Raw genomic sequence first — 12,192 nt, forward strand, 5'->3', positions numbered from 1 at the left:
CAAATTTAAACTTGAGTGAAATATGTACAAAGAGAATATTTCCACCTGACAGAACGATGCAGCCAGGAAGCAACGAGGTCTTGAATATTTCACTCAGAGAAATCATCATATAGTTCAATGAAGATCTGGAACAAGTTGACACAATTGATGTTGTCTAACAAGATTAAAAAGGTAGACAAAAACAAAAATCCACAATTGTAGACAAACATAACCGCTGTGCCCGCCTCTCTTCATCACTCCCATGCCTCCATTTCATTAATCGTTTCACCTTTTTGGTCCCCACAGGAGACCGTCCCATCAGCCAGCCTCCTAGCAACCGAGATAGAGAGAGGAAAGGAGGAGGAGGAGGACAGAGGCTAAAAATAGAAGCAGCTAGTTTTAAGCAGCATCGCACCTCGCAGAGACATCGCTGCGCTACTGAGCACACTTCCTGATCCACATAATTATCCTCAAACACACACACACACACACACACACACACACACACACACACACACACACACACACACACACACACACCTGTTTCACACATCAGTATTATCCTGAATTAGTTAACGCTGTAATCTGCTAACAGGGAACACGTTTCTTTCTCTTTAACATACAGAGGAGTGTGTGTCTGTTGTTGTGTCTGTTGACCTGAGTATGGGACGAAAACACCGACAGACAGCAATATAATGCCAATGCAGAGGTTATGAATCATATTTACAGACCAATAAATCCCCCAGGATTCAGAAAACAGAGGAGAGATGAAGGATGAAAGCCAAACAAACACTGACAGACATTCACATGTTTCAAGGACATAATCCTCCGAAATGAAACACAAGCTGGAGCGTTTGAAAGCTGAGGAGAAAAATGTGATGAGTCAGAGTGCAGCCTCTCTATCTCTCTCTCTCTGCCTTACAGAGGGGATGGATGGTGGTCAGGCCGCTGTGTTATGAAGACGAAGAAGGGGTGATGAAAAAAAATGGGCAAAGACGTCAGAGCATCTGTGATATCAGAAATCACATGACTGAAATGTCTCTGCGTTGAGCTTGCTCCACATATGCTGCATGGACTCCAGCAGTGAAACACTAGATTTTGTTTGCAGGTCTTTCTCTTTAGCTCGGGGCTCTGGGTGTGGTCACACTGATGTGACGGTCACAAGCGTTTCTGTGTGATAAATAAGTGCTGCTTTTAAATGCAAGCAGGGATCAGAAAGAAAATCAGAATTATGACATGGTGAAACAAAGCAACACCGTCTTCAACTTCCATCTGCATCCAGTCAGTAAGAAATGAATGGTGACATGTTCAATGTATTCAGTGTGATCCCGCCCTGAACACACGCTTAATTGCTTTTCTTTCACTTTAGGAAAAGGCAGCGGAGACCCAGACAAGTCACTTCTTGAGATAATACTGCACTTCAGTACTGGACTTCTATATGGCTGAGGGGTTCACAAGAAACAGAGTGAAGCAGCAGTGGCACAAGATATCCTGACCTTCAGCTGTTGTATGGGTCAAGCTCTAAAAAAAAAGGGAGCCTACATTTCCTATAATGCAACTTTTGTAAGACCTTCCATGTCTGGTAAATATCTTCACAAACTCAGTTTATTGAGTGTGTAAAAATCAATACGAGCAGATCATCCTGCTGCACCACTGTGATCAAAGCTAATCATAACCATCAGTTACTGAAGATGAAGATGCATGTTTCCCAACATTTTAATTTGGACTGAAATTTTGTTTGAAAACAGTGATATAATAGAGATTATACTCTCTGTCTAAATGCAGGATCATAAAATAATCCCACTCAAAAAGCCAGAGAGCACACCTAATATCTCCCAGATATTAAAGTACTATTCAAGTTAAAGAGATTCCCATGAACAACTGGTGTGCTACTGGTGCATGCATCGTATCAATCATATTGGAGGACAACATCAGTGTGCTAGTTTTCTGACACGTTAAACATTCAACGACACGATTTCTTTTGTGAACTACTTTTCACTTTCTCTCCTGGTGGCCGTCAGCAGGTCAGTTCACAGCAGAGGAAAAGCCGCTCTCGAAGGTACAGGGCCGGGCTGATGCTAATCGTGCTTTAACTGAGACAAAGGATCAAGACCTGATTAGGCTAACTCTGGGTTTAACAACGGCTAATCTTATTGCAGTCAACTACACTGAGGTTTCATTACATTCGTGCGTGACTGCAGGTTACTACTACTGCAGCTACTGCTGCCTACACGGTGACAAAAGCGTCTGCCTCACTGTCGTCCTGAACCACAGACAGAAATATTGAACACGGAGCAATGTTTGCATCCAATTGACACATTAAGGCAGGAGAGAGACATCGGGTAGGCGTTTACATTCACAAAGAGGTGAGGTTAAACTGATCAAACAACATGGAAGTCAAAAGATGATTGACTATTGACTATTTCAACACCTCTGCAAGGACATTAAAAGAAGACTTGAGCGCTGAGTTCAGAGGGTCTCCTTACAGAAACTTCTTGTCTCCGTTGAGGATGACATTTAGGATGTTCGTATTTCAGGCCCGACAGTGAAGACAGAAAACAACATAAACACAGAAATATTATGATTTAAACGTGACCACAAGACTGCTCCAACAAGAGCATTGGGAGAGTATGTGTGTGTGTGTGCATGTACTGTATGTATATGTGTGTGTGTTTTGGGGTTGTAGGGCTTTACTGGCAAGGCGGGGCGTCCGTGAGAACTGTTTACAAATCTGCACAAAGTCAACAGCAGATTAGAGAGACTTCACCTTGCTAATACTGAGCTCTGAGCTTTCACTCTTGGACGGGGAGTCACCCTGACCTGCTGTGACTCCTCTGAACCCTGCCAGGGTTTTCTCCTGAGTACAAGGACACGGCCTGAATGAAGACTCATCAGATTCACTCAGTTGATTTGTGTCATTTCAGCAAGACTTACAAGAGCAAGCTGCTTTTTGCATCAGATGTAATGTTGTTATTTTTAATTTCTTAATCAGATATGATATGTTTATGATCTCAGACTGGCTCTATTGGAAGAATGAAGCCAGTCTGAGATCTGACAAGACTTTGAAAGGAAGCACTGTTGACTGAAGACTATACCGTCCCATGTCGTACCTACAATATTGAGACTTCTAACCAAAGAAGTCAGATATTACATCGATGGCTGATACATTATCCATGTATCCTCAAATAGAACGACTCCTCTGCTCCAGCGAGTTGAATAATTGAGTTCTTTTAACTTTACAGACGAGGAATTATTAAGAAACAGATTAAAACACTTTGCAGTACGTTCTGACAGGAACAACTGAGCCGGCTGCAGTGGTGTGTGAAAAGTTTTTCAGCTCGCATATTCTCAGTGAAGCTGTCAATAGAGTCCCAGACTGCAGAGGCCTCGTCACATGATGCCACTCATGTGAGAATCTGCTGTTTTTCTGCTCAGCTGGGCAGACGCAGCATGACGCCGAGATATAGAGACCTCAGTGCTGCTGGTGGAGAGTTGGGATAGAAATAAACCCTGCCAGTTCTTAACTCTTGGCACAACTAGCGCGCCAATGTCCAGCGACTGCCAGATCCGAGTCACTTACTAAGACGCTGTGACGCTGCCCAGCACCTAATTGCATTAGTTTAGTTGGTGCTAACTGTTGAAGTAGTGTAGTTCACTTCTGTATGTTTTGTCAGAGTACAAATCAGTGCACAGCTGTGTCTTTGTCTCACGTTTAAAGCAGGCGACAGGCCTGAATAGTTTTATCAATGGGGAAAAGACAAACAGCAAATGGAAAATAAGCAATGCTCTTTAGAAAACACAATTTTCTTGGTTTTCGAAAACTTTTCTTCCCTCGCTGCCAAAGACAACCTGTTACACCAACATGCTGCTGGATTCTCATTCAACTGGAGAACATACCGCTTCTTCCATGTCGCCAACTAAGTCATCTCGAAGCCAGACATGCAGTCCTGGATCTATAAAGGTTAGGACGAGCTACTTCCCGTGATTAAATTTGAAACAAAGATTTTGCTGTTGTTCGGACACTAAAACTCAGCTCGGGCTAAAATCTGATTTGTGTCTATTCTGGATTGATTACTGCCCTGTTGCTTTCAGTCACAAAATGTTTTTTTTACAGGAGGGTGTGCCGGAGCCGGGGGCTCCATGTTGCACATATTGCTATGACAAATTCAAGACCAGAGCTCACAGATTAATTATCAAAGAACTGCATATAGCTAAAAAGACAAAGTAGCTTCTCTTCCGGAAGATCAAACTTTTTAAATTCAATTCAAAGACGATCATCTTCAACAATTTCACAAGGTTTTTTAGGCTACACATCAACTTAATCAATGAATGGAGGGATGGGATGAGAGCCGAAACCTTTAAAGAAGCAAAAACTTACTTCAATAAACATATACTCCAGCTCCCGGTTCATCTTGTATCTTCATCAAGTCTCTAGCTCATGCTGTGAGTCTGATGGTTTTCTGGATGCCTCCAACCACAAGACCAGACACTAGCTGATCGACTGCTGAGTTCCAGCACCCGCTGGTGAATGAAACCTTCCCATTGTGTCCACAGACACAAGCTGCGTTCACCGACGTTCCCCCAGAGTTCTCGCCCTGTGACAGATGACTGGCCGTCCCTGCTGTCTATCAAACATCCGGGCTTCCTTTCTCGATCACATGAGTCGGGAGCCAGACAGCAGAAAACAGGACTTTCCCACAAACCACTGACAGCAGAGGCACAGATGAGCAGTAAACCTTTAATGTCTCGTCTTCCCCATTTTAGAGGAGCACAACTTATTAATATCCAAAAGTGAATGCAAGTTTTGGTTTATAAAGATAATTTTGTTCGTGTCTGCATTGTGACACTGAAGGATGCTAAAAGTTTGTTCCTCAAATCACTACGATATAACTGCTGCACCGTCACACTCAACGTAATATTCATTACAACTATAAACATGTAGGACCACTCTGTGCATCTATCCATGGCGTGTATGTCAGGACAGGACTGCGATGACTAGCCTAAATACCAGAGCATATACAACATGACTGCACAATTACTTTAACCATGTTATCTCAGTAATCTAATGCACATGCTCTCAATTAGAGCTGCAGAGAAAACAAATAAACCACTAGCATTACATAATGTGAAACTTGCCATCAGATGTAGACGAGTTGACACCTACAGCACACAAAGTATGACTGTTCTGCTCCATGACATATTTATATAAACTACTACGCTATAATACTAATTATATAATGTATAGGTTTGGTCCTTGATTATGATTGGCTGTGCCATGTTTGAACCTGAGCACACACCAGTGACCACAATACAGCAGACAAACAGTTGCAAAATGTCAGATTTTGTTGTTTATTTTCATTTACTGGTTTTCAAGCGTGGATGAGTGCCTGAAAGAGATGGACAGGATGGAGGAGGAAGATGAAAAAAGGAAGTAGACAAGCTGAAATTAAAGTCAATAAATGAAGCAGGGACAGAAGTAGACAAAGCTGTCATTCAATGAATGTACAAAAAACACACAAAGATACCAGGAAAAGAAACAAATAGAGCCTACGTGGATTTATCTTTGAGTCATGTCGCCTCGTTGGTGAAATACCTCTCCTTGGTGTCACCCAATCCACCAACCTTTTATCTCAAACACCAAGTTAACAATGTAACTTCGACTAACTTGCAATCTACACACTAGCCTCTGACACCACTATAAAAAAATAAAATAAAAAAAACTCTGCCTGGAGGCAGGAGAAATCATGTCATCATGTGAATCGTCCTGCGGTCTTACTGGTGTCCAAACTACAAAGAGAGAAGATACTAGAGCGATATCTTTGCCTCTGGCACAGCATCATTAAAACTCAACAAGAGTGAAACACGCCTGTACCAGAAAGAGAAGTGCTAACATCATTGACCACTACTACCACTACTTTAAACATTAACTGCGTCTGTGCGTTGCTTGGCGACCAAACATCACTGTGCACAAGTGCATTGCTAGATTATTATCATTATTATTATTTTTTTTTAATCAATCATTTATTGTTGCTGTGCACCTATTTTATGAAATCTTGCCAGATATATGTATTAACTGTTATATTTAAGTAGAGCTGTGATTTACAGTGATTTGAGAACAGCTAAGTGGGTTTCAGGGCGAAACAACAGCGGTCCTAAAATCATTGTAGACCACAGCCTCTTTGTATGTACATCATGTTCACCCCTTAGCAATGACAATATAAAGAATAGACGTCACATCAGAGGTTACCGAAGAGCCGCTTTGAAGCTCAGAATATGTGGCTCTGGCCTCCTGCTTCTATCGCCTCCAGGCTAATCTTAAAAACCGGCAAAGGCTTGGATCATCAGCGGACCTAAGGCGGGCTGAATGACACCTGGGTGCTCAAACAAGCCATCTTTAATGGAAGAGGTTTGCTGCTTGCCCATTAGTGTAGCATGCTAACATATGCTAATGTGCAGTGGACATACAGCGTAGCTGAGGCTCATGGAAATGTCATTAGTTTTGCAGGTATTTGATCATTAAAGTACAGAGAAGTTTAAACGAGTCATCCTCGGGAGAACATGAATGTTGGTGCCAGATTTCATCTCTGTCGAGATATCTCACTCAAAACCACACGTGTGAACCTCGTGGTGGTGCTACAGGAAAACCAGTCAGTAGGGTTCATCGTCTGGAAACCATGAATGTCTGAACCACGTCATGACAAATCAAACAATGGTTGTTGAGATATTTCACTGTGGACCAACTGCTGCCATCATGGCTAAAAATGGTGGTGTAAATTAAATGAACACTAAATCACAAAAAAACACTGCTGAAACAGTCGACGACGTGCTGCGCTTTAGCAAAACACCCCAACAAATGATGCAAAATCAGGTGTTTTCCTTTCCAACAGCTGTTCATGATGACACTCGCTCCCTCACATCACTGGGTGGCATGTGGCCATATGTACAACGTGCCTAACAGCTTCAACCCCCACAATGCTGTTTTATGACCCGTACGATTCAGCTGGGGTTTACCCTGAAGTCTCCCATCCCTGTACCACATGCAGCTCTTTTATGTATGAGGTGGGACTGTACAATCACAGCGACAGGCTTTCTTGTGATACTGAGGCAGACGTGTATCTTTTCTTTGCTAACAGCATTTTAAATGTGGAACAGCCATCTGTGCGTTATGAATGATGACACGTGTGCACCAATAGCATGCGTGTGTTTCATCACAAAGGGCTGACGTGAACCTGAAAGCTGCACATGCTGCATTGAATACACAGCGTATGAATACATCCTACTTTAAGATGCATCAGTTTCCCAAAGATCTCAAAGTAATGCAGATAATTATCATCTTGGAATATAATCACATACTTGAAAACTGCCTGTATTGTGATAGCATCATTATAATGGGCATGAAATCATTGTAATTTATCGTAATTTAACCTGGTGAGCACAGTTCATTAAGGTCTCACTTCCAGAACTCCTTCTGAGGCCTGACAGCCAACCACAGCTTTGTTGAACTCTGATGGTCTTCTTATAACCATATGAATCAATGCCGAGTCTAGTAACTCTAAAAATAAAATATGTGTTTGTGGTTCCTTCAAGTGCAGCAGATATTTCTAAAACTCTAGGCTGTGCGTTGAATCGTCTTTCCATCTCTGAGTCATCTAATGGAGCATCGGCTCACTTCCATTTCCATGAGAATATCCTCCCTCTCTTCCATTTCTGCTTTAGTTACACAGCACTATTTCATTCACACCACCTCTGATAAGTTATGATCGTGATTTGATTTCATTACGTTGGCCCAAATAGACGGAACAAATTAACCCAAATATTTTAAAAAATGTTTATTATTTAGCCAATTAATGTTTGCGTCTGCTTATCCTTCACCTCTGACTCACCTCTCTTTATGCTGGCGGTCAGGTCAGACAGCAGCCAAATGTATCTGATGCTTGCGTGTGTGTGTGTATTTGTGCATGTTAACCGAGCAGCTTGGACCCGCTCAATAAGCTTGTATAAGGCAGACTCTCACACACAAAGAGCAGAGTGTTTTCAAGCTCTGTGTTGGAAAAGTAAATCACAGTGAAGGGTCTGACATCAGAGGCTGACTTCTAAAACAGACTGCACCATTCAAACCAGAAAACTAACTTGGTGTTTCCCTGCCACGCTGACACACACATCCAAAGTTCGCCCTCTTCCACTGCAATTATAACTATTTTGACACCGATCAAGATTCTTATGGAATAAGGCCAGTGGTTGGCTACAAGTTAAATCCTGCTGGCAGAGGAAACAGATTTTGCAGCTTCAGCCAAAATGTACTTGCATTTGGTTCGGAGGCTGGTTGTAATTTCACACCCAGGTCTTATTTAAGCAGACCCAACACATATTATGCTTGATTATAGAGAGCAAAAGAAGGCAGCAAGCCCCATTTGACTTACATGTCTAATGAAACTAACGTTTTTAAATCTGACTTCACACCGCACATCAGACCAGCATGTTTTCATTCATTTAAAATAATTTAAAGCCACCAGCACTATTAGAAAGACAGAAAGCAAAAAACTTGTTTGTTGGAGATTCTGCAGAACACTGAACGTGCAACTAGGACATTAAATGTTAAAAAAAAGCCCAGTCGACTTGCTGGCTCCCAGCTACAAACATTCATTACAACGGCTTTGTTTAACACTCTATCATGATTGGTCAGTTACGGCATTACACGGTTGCTTCTATGAACACAGGTCTCATTATAGATTCTAAAGGACGAGAGAAGACGCTATAAAATCATTTTTTAATCAGTAAAATCATTTTTTAAAATCGATCTTTGGACACAAAATATTGATTTCTCTTGTAACAAGTGAGGAAATGTACAACGAGTCGGTCATTGTTGTGAAATAAATCCCTTCAGGGTGATTGTGCATCATCTATTTCACAACAATAACCTGCCTCCCTTACATAAATATTCACTTCTTTGACCTTTGTGTACAACTTCAATAAGCTTCACGTGTAATCAATTGATCTCTCGGGCTATAACATGTCAGATAGTTTTAAAAATGACCTTTCACAAGTTCCTGAAGTCCATGATGATGTTGTCAATAGTCATGTTTTGTCTGACTAACGGTGCAAAACCGACAACTCAGAAAATTTAACAAATATTCACACTGTTGCCAATCAATTTTCTGTTCATCAACTAATCGTGTAAGTGTCTCAGCACCAAATGCAACACTCGGTTAGGTGCCTTTTTGTTCAGCTCTCTCGTTAAAGATCAGAGGTCAGGGTCAGCTGCAGAACAGCTTCCCAGTAACCGGCAGGGACTCGAACGTCTCAGCAGTGTGTGCATTTGCTGACACAGGGTTCAAATCTGTTGTCGTCTGCTTCAAAGACAGTCACTGCCTGCGCTAATCTAAGACGAGGCTGGAAAATCCTCTGTCAAAGGGAGCGATCCCATCGAAAGCTGCTGTTTAGTATGACAATCAACATTATTCGAGCTGAAACACACCAGCTTTCCAAAATAGGAGGATGGGTGAGTCATCTCCTTCACCCTCCCTCACACACACACACACACACACACACACACACACACACACAGACCACTTTCTTGTCTTGGTTTCACCTCATTTGCAACCATAGAAATTACCACCACCACCAGCAGCAGCAGCATCACTTATGACCTTGTGAGTGTAACAGGCAGCAGTTTCATTTTCAGTCCAGTGAGCATGTCAGGGTATAAAAAGCTACACTGAGGCTTCAGGGCCTCCTCCTCTGCTCTGAACATCCTGGATGCTAAAGGATGCTAAAGTGTCCGGATGCGGCGCAGCATCGTCGCATCTTTAGCGGTACCCCCAACCTGCAGGACTCGGCTCACATCCCCCCCCTCCGCAAAGAAACAAAGCCTGAGACACAACATCCAAATAAAACGCCAGCATTTAATTTAAGCTTTGATATTTGCTAAAGTCAAATATTATGGTTTGAAAAAGGGGAAAAAACAGAGCCTCCATGATGGCTGGCACCGCCTTTGCATCATCGCAGCCCCCTAACCTCCAGTAAAGGGGGATGATGTCAAATAAAAGATTTAAAAAAAAAAGGAGGAGATGATTGTTGTTTTGGGCAATAAATACCATGACAATTACAAAAATAAAGACACAAATAAAGCTGATTTAATGACGTACGTGTAAGAGACTCTCTGGGGTATCTGCTGTCAGCTGCACCCTTCACATCAAACAGTGTCAAACCTGCATGTTTTATCATCTTCTACACGCATTTTCATTCATTTTAAACCAACACCACACTTCCTATTAAAAAGACATTTATATCCGTGCAGAAACACAAAGTGCCCGGAGGAAAAAGCCTGAAATGTTAACGCTAAACCCCGCGGGCATGATGTTTATTTAGCCGACCTGCTAACAGCCAGCTATAACCATTACATCCATATAAACATACACTTGTTTTACCTTTGTGTACAGCTCCGACGCTGCCATGACGGTCACTCGCTATGTCCTTTCTCCAATCTGGGTTAAAACTCCGGCAGGTCTCCTCGCTGCATGAGACCCAGTGTTTGCTACCATGTAGCGGGGGAAATATCCTTTGTTGCTGCGGGAGATTCAGGGAGAAGATGTGCCTCTTATCGCCATGATAACCTGGGAAGCTTGAGCTGCTGCTGCCGCTGCTGCTGAGGTTTCGGCGTCTCACTTTGCATTCTGGGTATGATGGATGAAATGATTCAGCCAAACACAGAGAGAGGGCTGCTGGGAAACCGCGACCCCTGATGGCCGAGACAGGAATTACACCAACAAAAACACACTACAGTTATGCAGCAGGGAAGGGTGTTTAGATAGATAGATAGATAGATAGATAGATAGATAGATAGATAGATCTGTTCTTGGACTCAGACTTGAGTCTCTTGAGACTGCGGTGGAGAGGAGGACGCTGAATAAACTGTTATCCATCATGGACAATGAGCAGCTCCCTCTCCATCACACAGTGGACAGACAGCGGAGCACCTTCTCCCACAGGCTGCTACAGCTTCACTGTCGAAGGGACAGATACAGAAAATCTTTCCTGCCACATGCCATCACATTGTATAATAACAGCTAAAAAATCAACACTGCCAATTTGCTGTATATACTTTTGTGCAATATATTTTATTTACTATTGCTATTTTGATATTTTATTATGTATAGTTCGTTCTTTATATGTTTTATTCTTATGTTGTCTATTATCACTGTGTGTAATGCTGCTGCTGCACTGTAAGTTCCCAGCTTGGGATAAATAAAGTATATCTATCTATCTATCTATCTATCTATCTATCTATCTATCTATCTATCTATCTATCTATCTATCTATCTAGAGAGAATAAAATAGAATAAACTCTAAGGAGGAGGAACATATGGTTCTATCATTAAAAAATATACATAAGAAACATATACAAATGGACTAATAAGGTGCAATAATTTGTGCTTACTGCTTTGATGTGTATAAAAGTGTCTGGGTTAAATGGTCCAAATTGGCTGTAGGCATGAATATGAGTGTGAACGGTTGTTTGTCCTGTGTTCGTATCTGCAAAATGGCAGTAGCTCAGTCTGTCAGACATTTGGCTTGAGAGCCGGAGGGTGGACTGGTAGCTGAAGAGTTGCCAGTTCATACCTAACCCCCCTAACTGCTCCCAAGGTGCTGGTCTGTGTGGCGGCCCATCACTCCACCATCTCTCCACATCTGCATGTTTATGAGCCCTTTGTGTGTGTGTGTGTGTGTGTGTGTGTGTGTGGTATTTCGGGCCTATATATTTAAAAGAATTTCCCCTTGAGGGATCAAAAAAGTATCTATTCAAAGTGTTATGAAGAAGTCTATAAACCATTACATTTTTATTTCATATGCAGTCAAGTTGGTAAATATTGGGTCATGACATGTAAATGTAGTATCTGCAAAATGGCAGTAGCTAGGCATTTGGCTTGGGAACCGGAAAGTGGACAAGTAGCTGGAAAGGTGGCAGTTCATCTCCTGGGCATTGCTGAAGGAGAAACCCTTGAGCAAGGCACCAAATCCCTAAATGCTCCTAGGACGCCACTATGTGGCTGCCCATCACTCCACCACCTCTGCATATTTGCATGTCTTTGAGCCCTTTGTGTGTGTATGTGTATTTCATGACTATATAATGTAAAAACTTGAATGAAAAAAGAATTTCCCCTCGAGGGATGAAAACAGCATCTATTCTAAGTGTTATGAAGAAGTCTGGAAACA

General features: G+C 42.1%; 1 protein-coding gene across 4 annotated transcripts in view; it reads right to left on the reverse strand.

The window, feature by feature from the left end:
* myo5aa (myosin VAa) overlaps positions 1-10,665 on the reverse strand; it is a 48,790-nt gene extending 38,125 nt beyond the window's left edge. For 2 of the 4 annotated variants that reach the window (XM_019278891.2, XM_019278888.2), the window contains exon 1: positions 4,358-4,481. In XM_019278891.2, coding sequence (XP_019134436.1) covers positions 4,358-4,390 — 33 coding nt within the window. In that variant the 5' untranslated portion in view covers positions 4,391-4,481. Of the gene's footprint in view, positions 1-4,357; positions 4,482-10,406 lie in introns of those variants that run through there. The other 2 variants (XM_019278890.2, XM_019278889.2) reach the window with 2 other exon arrangements.
* Positions 10,666-12,192: the final 1,527 nt, after the last annotated feature.

This window comes from Larimichthys crocea, chromosome VIII, assembly GCF_000972845.2.
Source record: "Larimichthys crocea isolate SSNF chromosome VIII, L_crocea_2.0, whole genome shotgun sequence".
NCBI classification, from domain to species: domain Eukaryota; kingdom Metazoa; phylum Chordata; class Actinopteri; family Sciaenidae; genus Larimichthys; species Larimichthys crocea.